The following is a 22,643-nucleotide window of genomic DNA, read 5'->3' as shown; positions in this document are numbered from 1 at the left end:
AACAAACCACCCAGTTAAAAAATAGGTAGAGGACATGAAGAGACATTTTTCTAAAGAGGACATACAGATGGCAAACAGACATATGAAAAAATGCTCAACCTCACTAACCATTAGAGAAATGCTAATAAAAACCACAATGAGATACCACCTCACCCCAGTCAAAATGGCTATCATCAATAAATCAACAAACAAGTGCTGGCGAGGATGTGGAGAAAAGGGAACACTTGTGCACTGTTGGTGGTATTGCAGATTGGTGCAGCCACTATGGAAATCAGTATGGAGGTATCTCAAAAATCTGAAAATGGAACTACCTTATGACCCAGCAATTCCATTCCTAGGTATGTATCTGGAGAAATCCAAAACTCTAATCTGAAAAATTTATGCACCCCTATGTTTCTGGCAGCATTATACTCAATAGCCAAGACATGGAAACAACCGAAATGCCCATCAGTAGATGACTGGATTAAGAAACGGTGGTACATTTATACAATGGAGTATTATGCAGCCATAAAGAAGAATGAAATCTTACCATTTGCAACAATATGGATGGACCTAGAGAACATCATGCTAAGTGAAATAAGTCAGACAGAGAAAGAAAAATACCATAGCATCTCACTTATATGTGGAATCTAAAAAAAAGAATAAACGAATGAACTAATCAGAAACAGTTTTGGAGACATAGAGGAAAAACTGAGGGTTGCTAGATGGGAGGGGGTTTGGGGATAAGGGGGAAGGTGAGGGGATTAGAAAGCACCATCGGTAACCACAAGATTGCTACGGGGATACGAAAGTCAATTTGGGGAATGCAATCGATAATGTTGTAAAGATTTTGTAGGGTATCTGATGAACACTTGTCTCATTAAGGAGACCACCTCAGGGATGATGTAGATGCCTGATCACTGCACTGTACACCTGAAACTGAAGCTGAACAATAATGAAAGTCAACTATAATTATATATATATATATATATATATATATATATATATGTATGTATGTATGTTTACAAGTGAAGTACAGCATTAGGAGTAGAGACAGTGGAAATGTTATGGCTGTGTGCGATGTCAGAGGGGTAGTGGATGGGGGGAAAGGGGTTATCACTGTGTGAGGGATATAAATGATAAATGCCTAACTATTACACTGTTTTGTACACCTGAAACTAATTTTAAATAAATAAATAAAAAGGAAAAAAGAGAAATAATAATCTGTGCTATAGAAAAAAACAAACAAAAAAATTAACTGGTGGGACTGGGACCCTAAATTCAGGAGGAGAAACTGCCAACTTCAGAAAGAAGAAAAGAAGGCCATTCTTTCCATTGAAAGGTATATCTTCCATGGCAAAAGGAGTGAAGGGGGAGACTATGGATACAGATTACTGTGTTACTGTAGGCAGAAAGAATTAGAGCTACTGGGAGAGAGGGGGAGGAAGGGAAGGAGGAAATAAGGGGAGACAAAGGAGGGAGAAAATGAGATCATCCTTAAGAAAAAATGCAGCTACCAGATGCGCCAGAACTAGAGTTAGGTGTCCTAGAGCAGATCCAGGATGCCACCTTGCCCGTCAAGATGAAATTCAGCTAATTATAATGAATTATAATATTATTGGTATTGTGGTTAGGGAAAATCTCCACCCCGTATGTTGAGATGACAGTTCTGACCCAGCCAAATAGGGCAAAAATCCCTCCTCCCCGTGGAAAAGAGTGATCAGTGAGGACCCCCCTAGGAACACCTATAATGGCACCCCTAAGTCTTGAATATTTTGCACCTTCATTTTTAGTGAAATAAATGTCTGTCTCATTGTTCTTTGGGGCAGCTGCCCTTCTCCAGGCCTTTGTGCTCTCACCGTCTTTGAGAGTATACTGTCTTTCTTTAATAAATCCATTGATTGCTTGGCTTATTCACTGCATCCTTGATTTCTTTCCTGTGACGAACACCAAGAACCTATTTTTTGGCAACAAGTGTGCAGATGAAATTGGGAACAGAATTTGAAAAAATTCACGCATACTGCTTCATCAAGCCATATTTTTCTATAGACTGATCATTTCCAAACATTTTTTTAATTTTATGCTTGATTTTAGCACTTGTCCAAGTATATGAATATTTATGTATGTGTCACACAAGTGCTGCTGTCAATTTTTATTTAACTAAAGCTTAATTTATTTCTGTATCTAGATAAAAAGGCATTATATAATACATATATCACATACCCTAAGATCATCATGTTCCTGCCCTAGAGCATTTTTTCTCTATTTTGAAGGTACTGGTCTGTAGCAGATTTTTAAAAAATAGCTGTATAAAAGGAACTCAGCCATCAAAGCCTAAACTCTTCTAATGTAGTGTCTGAAGCAACCTAACCACGCACATAGACCTCAGTGCACCTTCATTTGTTAACACTCATGCCTATCTACCTTGGAAACGATCTCTGGGGCTTCCAGCATCTGGCTTGAGCCAAGAAACATTTGTTCAGTTTCCTACCCCAGCTTCCTCCCCAGGAAGAGCTCTTTGACTTGCGAAATTCAAGAACTTTTAGAGATTCACATCCTCCTAGTTGGAGCCATTTCCTCCAATGTCCTCTTCCTGTGTGTCACGCCTAAAGTAATTGCCCACTGTGTCTGTCCTGGACTTGCAGACAAAACCTGGCCATTCTCAACTAGTCTATAGCAGTTCTGCATTGCTTATTAAGATTTGTTGTCACCTTCCTTGCTGTCAGCTGTCATTTTGCTTTTCTATCAGTGTGACTTTGACTTTCAACCTCCTCTGCCCTCTTCTGGTTTGCTGTTTCTTAGCTTGGCTGGGGCGGGGAGGTAGGGCAGTTGGGGGGTGGTAAGAAAGCAACCAAAAATGTTGAGACTAGAATACTAAATGGGAATGAAGAGTAAGAAGGGCTAAGAGGCCTAGCTTTCATGCAGGGACATGAATCTCCTGCTTCTTATCTTCACAGGTCTTTTCTACTTACTCATTCAGATCAAAGCTATGTTCCAGACTGACCTCTATATACATGATATACCACCATATATATCTTGAGTTTTCTTAAAGCAAAATAAATACCATCATAATCAAGCTGCAGTAAAAGGAACATTTCATTGCTCCGTAAAAACTGAGGGAAGTTAGAGGGAAGTTGTTTGAACAATAATGTATTTTTCATACTGTTTCAGCAAAGTGTAGATCTAAAATTAGTATAAATTGTCACAGTTTGTACACTTATGTTTTCTTTTAAGCTTTTATGTTAGGAGGTGGTCCTACTTCTCCCATCTGTTTTCACACTATACGATATGAACCAATCCACAGAATTGATGACCACCTTCCAGGCGACCTCAACTTGGCAAAACCCAGAGAAGAGTTAATGAAGCAAATACCCACTCAGCTGACTTCTCAGGAGTGGCCCAGCTACAAGACAGAGAGAAGTATCTAGTAACTGCTCCATCTGTATCAGCTATCCTCATTTCCATTATAAGCCACAAATGGCAAAATCAATGGGGAGAGATGAGAATGGAATATAAAAAGGCCTAAAACTGCTACAAATCACTGCTCTGCCCTGGGAAGACTGCGCAGAAACTCCTTGGAGAGTTTCTCTGAGAAAGGCTCTGCTATTCAGCCAAAGTACTAAGCTTCTCCTTAAGGACCTTGCTCCCAAGTGAACAAATAGGCTTTGGGTACCTCCCAAACCATCCAGGGAGGGAATAACGTCCTGTGCATCGAGCTTCTGTAGGCTCACTCCCAGCGAGACCCCAGCACAGGGGAAGAGAGAAAGCACAGCTACTCTGATTGGTAACAGCAAATCAGGTGCTTGTCCCTAAGCCTCCAACCAGCAGGATGAGTGGTCCCCCAGGTGGTCAAGAAGTATATAAAACAGAGAATAGCAGGGAGGTCTCCCTCAGCTCAGGCTCTCTTTGTTCCTTCAGTAGTTAAATTCCCTTTTGTCATCAAGAGGAGGGACTCACCCTTAGATAGTCTTCTGGATCCCTTGGTACTGTCAGAAGAAATATTTTTTGAAATATTCAACTCTCTCTTCTTCCATATTCATTTTTAGTTCTTCAATAATTCATTCATTCACTGATTCCAAATAATTAAAAAACTCTTAATATGTTCCGGGTGGTTTTTCAGGGGCTGAGTCCCTGTATATCGTAGAGAGAACAGAAAAGCCAATAAATATGTAGCAAAAAATCTAAGGTATCATGAAGGAAAATAAATAGAATTAGGGGAGAAAGAACAATGGGACAGAAAAGGCCTCCCCAAGGAGATAAAATTTGAAATCAGACATGGAGAATAAGAAGGAGCAGCCATGGGAAGATCTGGGAAAAGAGTGTTCCAGAAGGGAACAGTAAGTGAACACAGAGGCCACTTGGAGTGCTCCTAGAAGAGAAGGAAGGAGGCTAATGGACCTGGGAACAGCAAGCAGTGGAAAGACATGATGGAAACGAAGATGAAGAGCCATCTATATTAGGATCGTGAGGGACCTCATAGGCCATGGTTAAATATTGGATTGTGTTCTAAATGTGACAGAAAACCATTGGAGGTGAGGACAGAGGAGTGACATAATCATTCTGGCTGCTTGTGGAGGATATACTTGAAGGGGCAACAGAAGAAATGAGACCTGGAGGAGGCTCTTACAGTGGTCCCGGCAAGAACAGTGACTAGGATTAATCTGGTAGTGGTAGAGAAGTGGTTAGATTCAGGACAGGTTATGAAGTTAGAACTGACAGGATCTACTGAGGGATGGAGTGTGGGGCCTGAGAGCAAGAGAGGAGTCAAGGAAAACTCCAAGGTGGTAGGCCTGAACACATGGCTATGTGGTGGTCCTCCCGACAGAGACTGAGAAGAAAGAACACAAGATAAATAGTGGGGAGAACACAGGATAAATAGGAAGGTCTAAACACAAGGATGAACATTGGAAGCGCTGATCTGAGGGAGGTCAATAAAAATCACGTGAGGCCTTTTGATTAAGGTTCATCACTTCCCATCATCAAGGGAATAGTTTCCATTTGTCTTCTCCCACATTCAAGTACATTCATAACATAATACTACCACCACTGGGAACTAACTGAGTGAAGAACAGAGAAGAACGTATTCTAGGCTTGGTATGCTTATGCAAAGACACAAAGATGGCCAGAAAGAGAGAGTGAAAGGGAGCAATGAAACAAGGTCTGTGAGATAGACAGGAGCCCAATCATGAAGGCTTACTAGTCGTGTTACATAGGACAGTTATTAAACCTTTCTGTGTCTCAGTTTCCTCATCTGTAAAACAGGATGATAATAATAGCACCTACCTAATAGGACTTTTTTTAATTAATGAAGTTTATCACAATGTTTTTTATTTACTAAATTTATTGGGGTGATATTGGTGAGTAAAATTATATAGGTTTCAAGTGTACATTTCTATAATACATCATCTATATATTACATTGTGTATCAAATGGTTTTTTTGTTGTTGTTTTTTGTGTATTTTAGTTCCAGGTGTACAAAACAATGTAATAGTTAGACATTTCACCCTTCACAAACTGATAAGCCCCCTCCCCCAATCTATTGCCCCTCTGACATCATATATATCTATTACAATTCCACTGTCTCTATTCCCTATGCTGTACTCCATATCTCATGACTATATATATATTAAATTATAATAGACATACAATATTATTCAGCTTCAGCTTCAGGTGTACAGCCCAGTGGTCAGGCGTCTACACCATCCATGAAGTGGTTTCCCTAATAAGACATGTGCTCATCTGACACCTTACAAAATCTTTACAACATTATTGATGATATTCCCCAAACTATCTTTCATATCCCCATGGCAATATTATACTTACCAGTTTGTGCTTTCTAATCCCCTCCCCTTCTCCTTCATCCGCACCCCCCTCCCATCTAGCCACCATCAGTTTTTCCTCTATATCTCTGAGACTATTTCTGTTTACTTTGCTCATTTATCAGTTCTTTAGATTCCACATATAAGTGAGATCATATGATATTTGTCTTTCTCCATCTGACTTATTTCACTTAACATAATGTTCTCTAGGTCCATTGATATCATTGAGAATGGTAAGATTTCATTCTTCTTTATAGCCAAGTAATACTCCATTGTATAAATGTACCACAGTTTCTTAATCCAGTCATCTACTGATGCCTAATAGAATTAATGTGTTAAGATCTGTAAAGTTTTTAGAACAGTGACTCATATACAATTAGTATTATAGAAATGTTAAACTTAACAAATAAGTAAAATTTTGGTCTTTTCCCTAAGCAATGAGAAGAAATTAGCAGTGAATGACATAACTGGATCCTACAAATGAAAAAAAAAAAAAGAAATTAACATTTAATTATACTTTTTTGGTGGTAGAGAAAATAATAATGGAGATTATGGTGCCTACATTTTGGAAGTCACAAAGATAAATATTAGTACGTTTCTTTTAAATACATTAAATTATAGCCTACCCTAGTGACCTAAAATATGTCAGGCCTTCAAATTGCGAATTTAAAACTAAAGCTTATATACATGGTATCTCCCAGTTTCTTGATGTGGAAATTATCTCCAGAGCCCTCCCCAGGATTTCTGCAAATTCTCCATGGTTTGCTGTTTCTCTTCTTGTATGTACTTTAGTGGAAGAGTTGGTGACTATGAAATGTTTAAAAGGTGGAAAGTGGAAAGAAAGGAGAAATTATTGGCCTGGCAAGGACTGCAGCTAGTCACCCTTGATGTCTGACTAGTTGTTCTAAGCAACCCCAGTATTGGGGGCTCTCTTACCCAGCTGTTGATGCACCCATCCAGCCACCACCATCACACTCACATATTCCAGAGCTAGCACGAGGCTACTGCAGCCAAGTACGTGTCTTGTTCCTGGACAGGATGTGACAGTGAAAAGGGCCAGATTAAACACAGCTTCACTAAAAGCAATGCAAAGTTAAAAAGAGTGTTTTGTGGGGAAGCAATATATTGGCTTGTGTTTTGGACAGATAACTAGTGGCAGTGTAGAGATTTGGAGATAAGGAGATGGGTTAAGAGGCTATGCCTGCAATCCAAGCCTGCTAATAAGAACCGTCATGACCTAAATCCTTAGCCATAAGGAAACACTGAGGAAGATGAATCCTACTGACTTTATAGAGGTAGACTCAACAAAGCTGTACAGTAGTTTGGATATGTGTGTGAGGTTTTTAACTAAGAACCCTGGGGCAATAGTGAAGTTACAAAGAGAGGTTCAGAGCACAGGAAAATAGGCATATTGGAATGGCAGGACAAGTGATAATGGGATAGGCTTGGGACGTGGTGTATTTGACACTGAGGGCAGTAGGACATATCCTCTCTCCTGTGTGTTAACATGTTCTGGGTTCCAGAGCCACTCAGACCAAGGGTGCAGTGCAGTTCAACAAAGATTTATTAAGCACCTGCTGTGTTCCATGCCTGAAACATTATGCTTTACACCCAATATTTCATTTAATTCTCACAACAGCTTCATTCAGTAGGTATTGTTAACTCTGTGTTGATACCTGAGGAAACTGACTCCAAAAGCTTAAATACTTTTTCCAAGGCCAAAGAGCCCTTTGTGCTGTGATCTGCCCCCTACTCCTCTCCATAGCAACATTGGTCACCCCATGCTGGGTTCTCCCATTCTGGTCCCATGCTCTGAATCCTTAGGGAATGAAGGTTGTCCTTATTATTCTTGGTGGGTTAGAAGCTTAAGAAATATTTATGTTTGAAGGACTTGGGAAAAGAGCCCTCCTAAGCCAGCTTTGGCACCTCTTACCATGGATAAGCAACAGAGTATAGTGATCAGGTATAGACTCTGAAGCCAATCTGCTGGGTTTGGATCCTGCCCTGCCAATTACTAGTTTTATGACCTGGGGCAGGTTACTTAACTTCTCTGTGCCTTGCTTTACCCTCTTGTAATAAAGGAGCAATGTTAGTACAAAACCAGTATCTTTATTGTGAGCATTAAATAAATTAATATATAGAAGGTACTTAGAACAATACCTGGCACATGATAGGTACTAAATATATATAGCTATATTATTCTGACAGTCCTATTAGAATATCCCTAGACACATCCATTTTACTGCCAGTCCCCTTGAAATCGTGTGTTCTAATGGAAGCAGTCAGGCAACCTGAGCCCTGGTAATAAGACAAATAACTATAATCAGTGTTGTTAATGCTTCTTTTAAACCTTAATATTTTTATTTTACCATCTTAAGTCCACCCGCCCATTTCATAAAATATTATTAATCTGGTCTAAACTAACAGATTAAATGTTAGGAAGACTTTTAAAAATTGAATCAGAAAAATACCTGCCCAGAAGTAACTTACTGTAGTAAGTCAATTCAGTCAAACACAGTGATCAATTAGTCCAAACAACCAGCCAATTCAATAAAATCTGCTTTTTGTTTATGTTTCTTTTTCCCCTCAATCAGAACTAAGATGTGTTTCAGAGATGGTATTTACTGATTTGGACATCAATGTGGAATCTCTACATTCTCAGAAAAAGCTCAGGGACCATCTAGGATGCATGCTTACCTCAATTTCCATGAGGAAATGTAAGCCAGAGATGTGAAGTGGCTTAGCCAAAGTTCCTGAGCTAATTATCATCATAGGTGGAAATGAAATCAATGGCTTCAACTCGAAATGCAGTGAGCTTTCCACTATGGCATGCTGACTCTAAATTCTGCTCTCTTCTCCACTAGGTCACTATTCAACATGCCTTTTGATCATGCAACCCCATCAGTAAAAAACGATTGAGCAGGCAACACAATGTATACAAAATATAAATAATAATGGATTAAATAAATTATAAAATCTACACAAAACTGTAAGTTTAAAAGTTGAGGTGTTTTGTGTTTTTTTTCTTTACCTAAACGGACCATCTTGGGTACATCTGGAGCTGATGGCCCTCCCATCCTTAGAGGCCACAGCATTGGGTACTGTCTGGGGCATCCAGTGGAAACAGTATAGAGTTTGCGATCACCTCAGTCACCCCTACATAGCTTTTGTGACTGTATTTGTATTCTTTTCCCACTGAAACCGATTACCACAAATTTAGCAGCTTAAAACAACAAATTTATTATCTTATGATTTCTATGTGTCAGAAGTCCAGGCACAACATGGCTCAGCTGGTTCTCTGCTACATGTCTTACAAGGCAGAAATCAAGGTGTGGGCAGAGCTACATTCCTTTCTGTAAGTGCTAGAAGAGAATACATTTCCAAGCTGTTGTAATCAGGTTGTTGACATAATTCAAGTCCATGAGGTTGTAGGACTAAGGTCTCCGTTTCCTTGCCAGCTGTTGACTGGGTGTTTTTCTCAGCTTCTAGAGGCTACCCATTTCCCCTGGCTTGTGGCCCCTTCATCTTTAAAGCCAGCAATGGTGGTTTGAGCTCTTCCCACAGTTCAAATGTCTTTGACTGACTTCCATTCTGCCTCATCTTTCCAACAGTCAAATCACTTCTCTAAGTCTCAATTCCTTCAACAGCAAAATGGGAAGAATTACACATAGCTCAGATGATTAACTTAAGGATTAAATTGGGGTTAATAGATATGAAAATATTTCGAACACAGTACTCAATGTGGGGAGATGTTGGAATTGGGGAAAGTTAAAAGAGGAAAGGAGGATCAGGGAAGCTTTACATTGCATTGCAGATGATCAGTATGACTGATAATAGGAGAATAAGTTGAGTGTCCATAGAACACTGAAGTTAAGGGAGATGTTATTTGTAAAGGTATTCTATAAATGCTATAGTGGTATATAAATTTTGGGGATTTTTATAAAATATCATATACAGGGGAGAGATGTCATCAAAATGGCGGCATGAGGTGAACCTCTGTAAATCTCCCCTGGAATATACAACTAATCGAACAACTATAACTCCACAAAGGACTCCCTACACAGCAGAAGGCAAGACGAAGAGGCCCACTACTTAATTCACCTAAAGGTGGGCTAATCGCACGAGCAGGGGAAGAGAGAAGGGAGAAGTGCAGAGACGGAGAGCTGCGGGAACAGGACCCAGACCTAGCTCAGTGCTCCAAGCTCGCTGCATCCTGCAACAACCACAGCTGTGGGAGATGGAAGAACTCGGACTGCTAAGGCTCCGTTTATGGCCCACAGGGCTGAGGGGACAGCATATAACACGGCTGAACTTACCACTCATGGCAGAAACCTCGGAGCAAAGACTGAGGAAAGAAGGCTGAAAACAGTGGTTTAAGCCCACATGGCCAAGCGGAGAACAGAAGCCTTAGGCACTGACACTAGCCACCCCCTACCTACCCTCCCAGAGCTCACCCCGCCTCCACCTGCCCAGTGCTAGAAGCAGAACAGTAGCAGTGTCACATCAAAAGAACAGAATATTTGCTGTTCTGAGAACTGTGGACCGCAGACACAGATTCGCAACCCAAGTAGTTCCAGCAAAGGGGAGGGAGCTGTGGAAGCAGGACTGGCTGTAGTGGTGGTCGCCGACATTGCTCTGGGCCACCTCTCACTACTCACACTGCCCCTGGCCCCACCTATCTGGGCGGATCCCTGCAGGAGTAAACAGAACTGCTGAAACACACAGGCTCTGAATCTGGTGCAGGAAGAGCTTTGGAACTTCAAAAACTCTCCACATACCCACACGGACACTGCGCACAGTGACCCAGGCAAACTATTAACAGAGGAGAAGCCCATCTCCCAGGGAATCCCCCATTGTGTGAGAAGCTGGAATAGTGCAGAGAAAACATAGCACTACCGTGTGAGAGAGAAAACAAAGGCTGCAGTCAGAGAGAAAATAAAACATTCAACCAACAAGAACTGGAAAACAAAAGAAGGACCTCTTCCTATCAACCTCTTGCAGAAGCCACTCCTGTAGATGTCTAGGAAGAGAAAAAATAAATCATTAATTGCCATGAATAACCAAGGCAACAAGACAGCTCAGAATGAAAGTGAAAAGTCTCCAGAAAAGGAACTTAAAGATATGGAAATATGTGACTTAAATGACAGAGAGTTCAAGATTGCAGTTCTGAAAAACTCAATGAGATGCAAGAAAACACAGAAAGGCAGTTTAATAAACTCAGAAACACAATCAAAGAACAGCATCAGCATTTATGAAAGAGATTGAAATTTAAAAAAAAAAAAAAGAGAGAGAATTATGGGAGATTAAGAACTCAATAGAAGAAAGTAGAAAGAAATAGCCAGCTTAGGTAGTAGAGTTGACCAGATTGAGGAAAGAATCAGTGACATTGAAGATAGAAACCTGGAAATGGCAAGGATGGCAGAAGAAAGAAACTTGAGCCTGAAAAGAAATGAAAGAACACTACAAGAACTCTGACCCCATCAGAAAGAGCAATATAAGAATAATGGGCATACCAGAAGGAGAAGAAAGAGAGAAGGGAACAGAGAATATATTCAAACAAATTGTCGATGAGAACTTCCCAAACATGTGGACAGAACTGGATCCTCGAATACAAGAACCAAATAGAACATCTAAATACCTCAATCCCAAAAGGCCTTCTCCAAGGCACATTGTATTGAAGATTTCTAAAATCAATGACAAAGAAAGAATCCTCAAGACAACCAGGGAAAAGAAGATGGTAACCTACAAAGGAAAGCCCATTAGATTATCATTAGATTTTTCAGCAGAAACTCTACAAGCCAGGAGGGAGTGGAACCAAATATTCAAACTATTGAAAGAGAGAAATTGAGCCAAGAATAATACATCCAGCAAAGATATCCTTTAGATATGAAGGAGGAATAAAGACCTTTCCAGACATACAGAAGCTGAGAGAACTTTCTAATACACGACCTGCACTACAAGAAATACTAAAGGAGGCTATTTGACCACCATCAACAGGGACAATTTGTGGCAACAAAAACATAAAAAGGGGAAGAGTAAAGACCTGAACTGGAATATGGAAATGGAGATAGTAAGCATGCTGAAGAAAATGGAATACTTTAAATATCAAGTTTCCTTTTGCATAAACTTAAGGGTAACCACTCAAAAAAATCCAGAACTGAAATATATACTGTAATAAAAGAAGAAAGAGAGGGAAACATCATAGAATACCACCACACAGAAATAATAGACAACAATAAAAAGGCAAAGGAACAATGGAGACACAGCCTTACCAGAAATCTAAAGATAGAATGACAGGGAATCCTCATATATTAATAATAACCCTAAATGTAAATGGGCTGAACTCACCAATAAAAAGGCACAGGTAGCAGATTGGATCAAAAAAATAAACCCAACCATATGCTGTCTCCAAGAGACACATCTCAGATACAAGGACAAGCATAGACTCAAAGTGAAAGGGTGGAAATACACACTCCAAGCAAACGGTATCCAGAGAAAACAGGTGTAGCCATACTGATATCAGATGAAACAGACTTCAGGGTGAAAAAGGCATCAAGAGACAAAGATGGACATTTCATAATGGTGAAGGGGACTGTACAACAAGAAGACATAACAGTCATCAATATTTATGCCCCCAATCAGGGAGCACCAAAATATACCAAGCAACTACTAACACAACTAAAGGGAGAAATTGAACAAAACACAATTATACTAGGGGACTTAAGTACATCATTGACAGCTACGCATAGATCATCCAAACAGAAAATAAATAACAAAACCGGAGCCCTAAATGACACATTAGATGAAATGGACATAACTGACATACATAGAGCACTTCACCCTAAAACGTCAGACTATACATTTTTTTCTAGTTTACATGGAACATTCTCAAGGATAAACCATATATTGGGGCATAAAATTAGCCCCAGCAACTTTAAGAAGATTGAAATCATACCAAGCATATTCTCTGATCACAAGGCTTTGAAATTGGTTATCAACTGCAAAAAGAAAGCAGGAAAAAACACAAATACATGGAGATTAAACCACATACTTTTAAAGAACGACCAGGTCATGGAAGAAATTAGAGGTAAGATCCAAAGATACACAGAAACAAATAAAAATGAAAATACATCCTACCTAAATTTGGGGGATACAGCGAAAGCAGTTTTAAGAGGGAAATTTATATCATTACAGACCTATCTCAAGAAACAAGAAAAATTCCAAATAAATAACCTCATGCTATACCTTAAAGAACTAGAAAAAGAAGAACAAGTGAAACCCAAGGTCAGCAGAAGAAAGGAAATAACAAAAATCAGAGCAGAACTAAATAAAATAGAGAACCAACAGACAACAGAAAAAATTAATGTGACAAAGAGCTGGTTCTCTGAAAAGATGAACAAAATTGACAAACCATTGGCTAGACTCACTAAGATAAAAAGAGAGAAGACACTAATTAACAAAATCAGAAATGAGAAAGGAGAAGTTATCATGGACACCACAGAAATACAAAGGATCATCCAAGAATACTATGAAGGACTATATGCCACCAAGTTCAATAACCTAGAAGAAATGGACAAGTTCTTAGAAACATATAGCCTTCCTAGGCTGAACCATGAAGAACTGGAAAATCTAAACAGACTGATCACCAGTAACGAAATTGAATCAGTCATCCAAAACCTTCCCAAAACCAAAACTACTGGACTAGATGGCTTCACTACTGAATTCTCCCAAACCTTCAAAGAGGATCTAATACCAATCCTGCTCAAACTCTTCCAAAAAATTGAAAAAGAGACAGTACTCCCTAACTCATTTTATGAGGACAAAATTACCCTGATACCAAAACCTGGTAAGAACATCACAAAAAAAAGAAAAATACTGACCAATATCTCTGATGAATACAGATGCAAAAATCCTAAACAAAATTCTAGCAAATCGAATACAACAATGCATTAGAAACATTATTCATCACGACCAAGTGGGGTTCATCCCCAGGGCACAAGGATGGTCCAACATCGGCAAATCCATCAATGTGATACATCATATAAACAAAATAAAGGACAAAAATCATATGATTATATCAATTGATGCAGAAAAAGCATTTGGCAAGCTACAACATCCATTTATGTTTAAAACACTTAATAAAATAGGTATAGAAAGAAATACCTTAACATAATAAAGGCCATATATGACAAAACCTCAGCTAATCCCATAATTAATGGTGAAAAACTGAAGCCCTTTGTTCTACATTCAGGAACACGACAGGGCTGTCCCCTATCACCTCTGCTTCTCAAGATAGTGTTGGAAGTCCTTGCCAAAGCAATCAGGCAAGAGAAAGAAACAAAAGGCATCCAAATTGGGAATGAAGAAGTTAAATTGTCATCCTTTGCAGATGACATGATACTATATATAGAAAACCTTAAAGACTCCACCAAGAAGCTATTAGAAGCAATCAACGAATACCATAAAGTTGTTGGCTATAAAATCAACATACAAAAGTTCATTGCATTCCTATATACTAGCAATGAAATCTCAGAAAAAGAAATACAAAAAGCAATTCCTTTTGCAATTGCAGTGAAAAGAATAAAATACCTAGGAATAAACTTAAACAAGGGTATGAAAGACCTATATGCTGAAAACTATAAGACATTTTTAAAAGAAATTGAAGAAGACACAAAGAAATGGAAAGACATTCTGTGCTCAGGGATTGGAAGAATCAACATAGTTAAAATGGCCATATTACCCAAAGCAATATACAGATTTAATGCAATCCCCATCAAAATCCCAATGGCGGGAAAAATGGCGGAGTGAGGTGAGCCTCTGTAAAGCTCCCCTGCAATTTACAAAGAATCGAACAACAAAAACTCCACAAAGGACTCCCTGCACAGCAGACAGGCAACACGAAGAGGCCCACTACCGACTGAAATCACCTACAGGTGGGAGATTCGCGCGAGTGGAGGAAGGAGGAAAGGGAGAAGTGCGCGGAGACGGAGCCGCGCGGGCGCAGGACGCAGACCTCGCTCAGTGCACCGAGCTCGCTGCTTCCCGGAACTACCGCAGCTGCGGGACAGGGAAGAACTCGGACTGCTAGGGCTCCGCTTGTGGCCCACGGGGCTGAGGGGACAGCATATAACACGGCTGAACCCAACGCTCACGGCAGAGACCTCGGAGAAAAGACTGAGGGAAAAAGGCTGAAAACGGTGGTTTAAGCCCGCACTGCCGAGCAGAGAACGGAGCCTTAGGCACTGAGACTAGCCGCCCCCTCCCTCCCCTCCCAGAGCTCGCCCCGCCCCCACCTGCCCGGTGCTAGAAGCAAAACAGTAGCAGTGTCAGATCAAAACAACAGAAAATTTGCTATTTTGAGAACTGTGTACCACAGACACAAATTCACAGCCCAACTAGTTCCGGCAAAGGGGAGAGAGCTGTGGAAGCAGGATCGGCTGTGGTGGTGGTCGCCGCCATTGCTCTGGGCCACCTCTCACAACTCACCCCGCCCCTGACCCCACCTATCTGGGCGGATCCCTGCAGGAGTAAACAGAACTGCTGAAACATACGGGCTCTGAATCAGGAGCTGGAAGAGCTTTGGAACATCAAAAGCTCTCCGCATACCCCCCGGGACACTGCGTCCTGTGACCTAGACGAACTATAAATAGAGGAGAAGCCCGTCTCCCAGGGAATCCCCCCATTGTGTGAGAAGTTGGAATAGTGCAGAGAAAACAGCACTACCGTGTGGGAGAAGAAAAAAAAGTTGCAGTTGGAGAAATAATAAAACATTCTACCAACAAGTACTGGCAAACAAAAGAAAGACCGCTTTCTATCAACCTGTTGCAGAAGTCACTCCTGTAGATGTCTAGGAAGAGAAATAGTAAACCAGTAATCGCCATGAATAACCAAGGCAACAAGATAGCTCAGAAAGAAAGTGAAAAATCTCCAGAGAAGGGACTTAAAGATACAGAAATATGTGACTTAAATGACAGAGAATTCAAGATTGCAGTTCTGAAAAAACTCAACGAGATACAAGAAAACACAGATAGGCAGTTAAATGAACTCAGAAACTCAATCAAAGAACAGTATGAGCATTTTACGAAAGAGATTGAAATCTTAAAAAGAACCAAATAGAATTTCTGGAGATTAAGAACTCAATAGAAGAAATTAAGAATGAAATAACCAGCTTAGGTAGTAGAGTTGACCAGATGGAGCAAAGAATCAGTGACATCGAAGATAGAAACCTGGAAATGACACAAATTGAAGAAGAAAGAGACTTGAGACTTAAAAGAAATGAAAGAACTCTACAAGAACTTTCTGACTCCATCAGAAAGAGCAATATAAGAATAATGGGCATACCAGAAGGAGAAGAAAGAGAGAAGGGAACAGAGAATATATTCAAACAAATTGTCGATGAGAACTTCCCAAATTTGTGGACAGAACTGGACCCTCGAATCCAAGAAGCAAATAGAACACCTAGTTACCTCAATCCCAACAGGCCTTCTCCAAGGCACATTATATTGAAGCTGTCTAAAATCAACGACAAAGAAAGAATCCTCAAGGCAGCCAGGGAAAAGAAGACGGTAACATACAAAGGAAAGCCCATTAGATTATCATCAGATTTTTCAGCAGAAACTCTACAAGCCAGGAGGGAGTGGAACCAAATATTCAAACTATTGAAAGAGAGAAATCATGAGCCAAGAATAATATATCCAGCAAAGATATCCTTTAGATATGAAGGAGGAATAAAGACCTTTCCAGACATACAGAAGCTGAGGGAATTTTCTAATACACGACCTGCACTACAAGAAATACTAAAGGAGGCTATTCGACCACCATCAACAGGGACAATTTGTGGCAACCAAAACTCAAAAAGGGGGAGAGTAAAGGCCTGAACCGGAATATGGGAATGGAGAAAGTAAGCGTGCCGAAGAAAATGGAATACTCTAAATATCAAACTTTCTTTTACATAAACTTAAGGGTAACCACTCAAAATAAATCCAGAATTGAAATATATACTGAAATAAAAGAAGAAACAGAGGGAAACATCATAGAATACCTGTGACGGGCCAGCCGCCACGAGTCGATGGGTTCCCGAATGGGGGAGTGGGAATGAATAAAAGACACTCTCACATATGATGGCGATCGCGGAACTTCAGTGATCCTGAAGACACTAAGTTTATTTTACTGCACCCATATAAGCAGTTTGAGCACGTGCAAGTATGTATTAACATAACAAATGTAAATTCTTTAGCTTTCACATAGAGGATACAAAATTCACCGAAACTCACAAGTAATTATCTTATCAATTGCCCTGATAGGCATCAGCCTTCTGTGTCCGGGAACTGGCCGCTCCCACCAAATTCCTCAGCAGCTTACAAGCTCAAGATCCCCTCAGGTGCAGGCAGAGACAATTGCCTCAGGGGGAGGAAACAGGTAGCATAAACCGAGCCATTCTGCAAAGCTCAGACTTTCCTGTAACCATGGCTCCCCACATCTCCCCCTTTTTTATTTTATATGAACAAAATCCATCCAGTCAGGATGGTGAGGTGACGGCGCCTGTCTTAGGCATCCCAGGACGCCTGCCTCAACTTACCCGTCATTGGTACTCATATTTTATCATACAAGCCCTGTCTTAGGTGTTGAAGCGGCTCCCAAGTATGTACCCGTCATTGACTAATCCGTCCCTCATAAATGCACAGGGGTGAGAGTCTTACGACTTTCCTTAAGCTCAAGCTGATGGATGTCTAATGAGGATGGAGAGTAGGCACAGAACCAAACAGACACAGAAGCCCAATAAACCTACTCAAAGCATACTCAATTTCTTTAAAAACCTGTAAACTTTTTTCAGCATACCAAGGTCCAGAAATATTAACAGGAAGCATAACAAAAGATGGTTGTTTAAGTATCATAACATGAGTTCCTAATGGTACCCAAGAAATACAATTTGCTAAAGAACAATTACTACAGGATATACTAAATTGATTTCCTATAAAGTGTACATTAACATTTCCAATCAACAGTGCATAAGGAGAAGGAACACAAGCAGATATATTAATAGTCTTAGCAACAGTAGTCCAATCTCTAGTCCCATCTTTCAAGACACTCACATGACTGCAGGGAGTGCCTGATTTACAGAACTCAACTATTTGAACAACTTCACGTATTACTCCCATAAGCCTCCATAATGAATTTTGCTGATATTGTGTATCAGAAGTCCAAAGTCCAGAAATCAGTTCTCAAGCCCATCCTGACTGGTTACTTCTTGACCAGTTAATGATGTATCTGCCTGTTCCAGGAATGTCATAACGAACAGGATCATTGCCAGGACAGTCTCTCCATGGGACAGTCTCAATATTTAATTTCAATCTTTTATTGCAAGATGGATGTGATGGAGGGATGGGCAGATTTATTCTGTGTCCTCCTGACCAATCACCTAGCATATTAAGACGAACAGTCCATCCAACTAAAGAGTCATTAATGTGCATAGTGACAGGAGAACTACGCAAGCACCAAGATGTTGACCTATTATTTGCAATACAAATAGGCAAACTTGTTCTTATACCATTATAAGTAAAATTCTTCTCTAGTTGTTGTTTTATGTGTCCATCAGAAGGCAATCCTAAACGCCTGAGTGTCATTAACATAGACTGGAATCTCAGGACCGTCCCACACAGCGGGGTGGAGGATTGGTGGATCAGGTACATAGGCCCAATACGTCTGGTCAGGTTCCGCTTGGCAAAGCATCAGTAGCATCATCAATGGGCTGAGGGTCCACATGTCGCACCAATCTTTCTGGCAGCCACCGAGGGCCTTCTGCATCCTGTGGAAAAACACATACATGTCCTCGTCCCCATATGAGGACTGGATCTGGGCCTTGCCAAGAGCCCGTAAGTGGGTCTTTCCGTTTGACCAAAGCCTGAGGAGCAGTGGAAGGATGCCAAAAGCGCTCTGCAGCACTCTTGCCATGGGCATCCAAGGTCAAAAAATTTTGAATAAAGAGAGAATGAGACAAATAATTATGAGGCGTCAGGGGATATAACTCCCCCTTTTTTATTTTTTTGCAAATTAACTTTTAATGTACCATGAGTACGTTCAACAATCCCTTGTCCTTGGGGATTGTAAGGAATGCCAGTAACATGATTGATCGAAAATTGCTGGCAAAATAGAGCAAATTTTTTGCTGGTATAACCTGAGCCATTATCTGTTTTAAGTTTTTTAGGAGTTCCAATCATGGCAAATGCAGCAAGACAATGTCTAATTACATGAAATGTGGCTTCTTTCCATAATATTTTCGAGCTTCTAAGCGGCTCTCCTGAATTAAACTGGCCACAAATTCATAATAAGGTGTAAGATTCTTTTGTGCAGCCACATGGAGGTGTATCCATCTAAGTGGCCCTTCTTGCCACAACACTGCTGTGGGTGTATGTTTGGTGTCTAAAACATACACATATAGAGGTTTAGAATAATCTAAAAAAGAAACATGCTGTTGCTGAATGGCTTCCTCATCCTTAGAAAGAGCCTTCCGTGCAGGCTCAGTAAGAGACCTGGGCGAGGTCGGATCAGAATCTCCTTTTAAAATTTCAAACAGTGGTTTAAGATCTCCAGTAGTTAGTCCCAAAGAAGGGCGCAGCCAATTAATATCTCCCAACAGTTTCTGAAAATCATTAAGAGATTTAAGATGATCTTTTTTAAGCTCTATTTTTTGTGGAGTGAAATACTGAGCAAATAACTGAAATCCCAAGTAAGAATAAGGCTCACTTCTCTGTACTTTCTCAGGTGCAATAATAAGACCTGAGGCTAGAAGGTTCTTTTTTATATCTGCAAAGCAAGCTAACAACATTCCTTCTTTCTTACAAGCCAATAAGATGTCATCCATATAATGAATGATATACACAGAAGGAAACTGTTTTCTGGTGTTATCAATTGCTTCACTAACAAACTTTTGACACAAAGTGGGGCTGTTTGCCATACCTTGGGGGAGGACTCGCCATTGATATCTTTTTATAGGTTCCTGGAAATTTGGACTAGGAATACTAAAGGCAAATCTCTTGCAATCTTGCGGATGAAGGGGAATAGTATAAAAACAATCCTTCAAATCCAAGACTATTTTATAAGTGTCTTTTGGTATGGCAGAGGGATGAGGTAATCCTGGTTGCAAAGCCCCCATAACTTCCATAGTTTCATTCACTTTTCTCAAATCCTGCAACAATCTCCATTTTCCTGATTTTTTCTTAATTACAAAAATGGGTGAATTCCAAGGCGACTCCCTGAATTGAGTCTTGCCTGTTGATTGAGCACTTCCCTCATAGGCTTTCCCTGAAGAGCAGCTGCCGCTATGGCTATGCCCTGGGTAAAAGAGGGGCCCACATCAGTACACAGGCGAAGGTATTCAGATAAATCTCCTTTTTTTCTAATTGGCCTGATAACGGCTTGACATGCCGAATTGGCATTTTCATAGGCAAGCTGCGTTATAAAGGACTGGGTAGCCATTGACGCCCCAAAAATCCGTCCAGCCGCAGTGGTAAGGCGGGACACAAAATCTTGGAACGGCTCATCCGCTCCCTGTCTTATCTGAGATACATGTTCCTCTTTGCGGGAAGTGTCTGGTAGCATACGCCAGGCTTCCTTTGCAGCGGCAGAAGTCTGAGCATAAGCTCCTGCCGCAAAGCCCATTTGGTTATTTATTTCAGCATAAATGCCTTCACCGGCCAACATCTCAAAAGTAATGGGAACTCGCCTCAAATTGTTCTGATTAGCTTTCTTTTTGCAGTTTTCATAAAACTCAGATCTCCATAAGAGATGATCGCCTCCCGAAAGGCAAGCATGAGCAATAAGCTTCCAATCCTCTGGAGGGATGGCTTCAGTAGACAGAATATCCAAAATTGCCATGGTAAAAGGGGCAATAGGCCCATACTGCACACAAGCCTCTTTCAATTCTTTTATCTGCTTCCACTGGAAAGGCCTCCAATCCCTAACCCTACGTCCTGCCTGATCATATCTTTCAAAAATAGGATATACGCCAAACTGCTCTGTAGATTCCCCTTGCTTGTGAGCCTCTTCACAAGCTATTTGAAGAGGGGATAGTACAACAGAGTCCGATCCTGGCTTAACATAACTTGGCGAAGGCTCTGCAGGCATGTCCCAAACCGGGGACTGCGGCGGAGGTCTCCACCTACAGGACTCCTCAGGAGGTGGTGCAGAGGGATCAACTATGGGGGGATCTTTACCCCGAGGACAATTTCCTCCGTCTACAGCAACTTTAAGTTCTATCAACTGTCCCTGAATCTTTTTTATTTGATCTGCAAGAGAAAGTGCAGTATCTGCAAGTTGCTCGTCCTCCCGAGCCACAGCCACTAAAGGAGGGTTTTTGTCCCTATCATATTTGGCTCCCTCATCTTCTAATTTTTCTTGATCCTGAGGTTTTAAATCTTTCTGGTGCTCGACCGGAGTTTCCTGATAAACAGGCTCTTTATTAACCTTAAGAACTCCCTCTAACAACTTTGCGCTCTCTCCCTCCTCATCACCGGCTTGTTTCACTTTCTCTAATTTGCATTCCTCATGTTTAAGGTTCAAACAGTCTCGGATCAAAGTCCACAGTCCAAATGTTTCCACAGGGACCCGCTGAGGCCCGTGGTCAGTGTAAAAATCCTTTAACTGTTTTCCCACTTTCTGCCAGGTTCCCAGACTGACAGTGCCTTTTTCTGGAAACCACGGACAAACTTCTTTTACAAATTCTAAAAACTTATCTAACTGTTCTCTGCTCACCCGACAGCCATGGGCGGCAAGCAATTTCTTAAGTCCTCTAACATACAGGTCCTTGCTGCTAGCGTGACCCATTCTTTTCCCTAACTCGGTCCTTCTTTCAAACAAAGAAACAATCAGGTGCCCTTCTGGATTGGGGCCCAATCAAGCTCCGTGACAAAAAGTCGTGGAACTATCAATCATTCACACATTCATTCAACCGAGGGGATCGTGTCTCACTCACCGTGCATCCACTGATTCAGCTCTAATACAAGCCGGGGCCCTTCCACGCGGTGTTCCTCACTGTTACCCCCGTATTCGAGCCCCACGTTGGGCGCCAAGTGTGACGGGCCAGCCGCCACGAGTCGATGGGTTCCCGAATGGGGGAGTGGGAATGAATAAAAGACACTCTCACATATGATGGCGATCGCGGAACTTCAGTGATCCTGAAGACACTAAGTTTATTTTACTGCACCCATATAAGCAGTTTGAGCACGTGCAAGTATGTATTAACATAACAAATGTAAATTCTTTAGCTTTCACATAGAGGATACAAAATTCACCGAAACTCACAAGTAATTATCTTATCAATTGCCCTGATAGGCATCAGCCTTCTGTGTCCGGGAACTGGCCGCTCCCACCAAATTCCTCAGCAGCTTACAAGCTCAAGATCCCCTCAGGTGCAGGCAGAGACAATTGCCTCAGGGGGAGGAAACAGGTAGCATAAACCGAGCCATTCTGCAAAGCTCAGACTTTCCTGTAACCATGGCTCCCCACAAATACCACCACACAGAAATAATAGACAACAACAAAAAGGCAAAGAAACAATGGAGACACAGCCTTACCAGAAAACTAAAGATAGAATGACAGGAAATCCTCACATATCAATAATCACCCTAAATGTAAATGGTCTGAACTCACCAATAAAAAGGCACAGAGTAGCAGATTGGATCAAAAAACTAAACCCAACGATATGCTGTCTACAAGAGACACATCTCAGCTACAAGGACAAGCATAGACTCAAAGTGAAAGGGTGGAAATTGACACTCCAAGCAAATGGTACCCAGAGAAAATCAGGTGTAGCCATAATGATATCAGATGAAACAGACTTCAAGGTGA

General features: G+C 40.9%; 1 protein-coding gene and 2 long non-coding RNA genes across 3 annotated transcripts in view; all 3 read right to left on the bottom strand.

Moving 5' to 3' along the window:
* LOC141567791 (uncharacterized) overlaps window positions 1-22,643 on the bottom strand; it is a 75,713-nt gene that overhangs the window by 13,445 nt on the left and 39,625 nt on the right. Inside the window, exon 3 of the long non-coding RNA XR_012490618.2 lies at window positions 3,937-4,110. This is a non-coding gene — a long non-coding RNA (uncharacterized LOC141567791). The remainder of the gene's footprint in view (window positions 1-3,936; window positions 4,111-22,643) is intronic.
* Window positions 16,917-21,762, bottom strand: LOC141569154 (endogenous retrovirus group K member 10 Gag polyprotein-like). Its single transcript, XM_088799060.1, has one exon. The coding sequence runs from the start codon at window positions 21,618-21,620 to the stop codon at window positions 20,019-20,021; it is 1,602 nt and encodes a 533-aa protein (XP_088655186.1). The 5' UTR covers window positions 21,621-21,762; the 3' UTR covers window positions 16,917-20,018.
* LOC148757856 (uncharacterized) lies at window positions 16,917-22,296 on the bottom strand. The gene is made up of 2 exons (XR_016021520.1): window positions 21,769-22,296; window positions 16,917-18,603 (listed from the first exon to the last, which is right to left on the bottom strand). It is a non-coding gene; the product is annotated as an uncharacterized LOC148757856 (long non-coding RNA).

Source organism: Rhinolophus sinicus, chromosome 6 (assembly GCF_057876585.1).
Source record: "Rhinolophus sinicus isolate RSI-liver-muscle chromosome 6, RSI-T2T, whole genome shotgun sequence".
NCBI classification, from domain to species: Eukaryota; Metazoa; Chordata; class Mammalia; order Chiroptera; family Rhinolophidae; genus Rhinolophus; species Rhinolophus sinicus.
The sequence above is the reverse complement of the archived record's forward strand: the minus strand, read 5'-3'. Positions and strand labels throughout refer to the sequence as shown.

Excerpts from the sequence above, each read along its gene's own strand:
- LOC141569154 (XM_088799060.1), bottom strand. The coding sequence starts at position 21,620 with ATGGGTCACGCTAGCAGCAAGGACCTGTATGTTAGAGGACTTAAGAAA.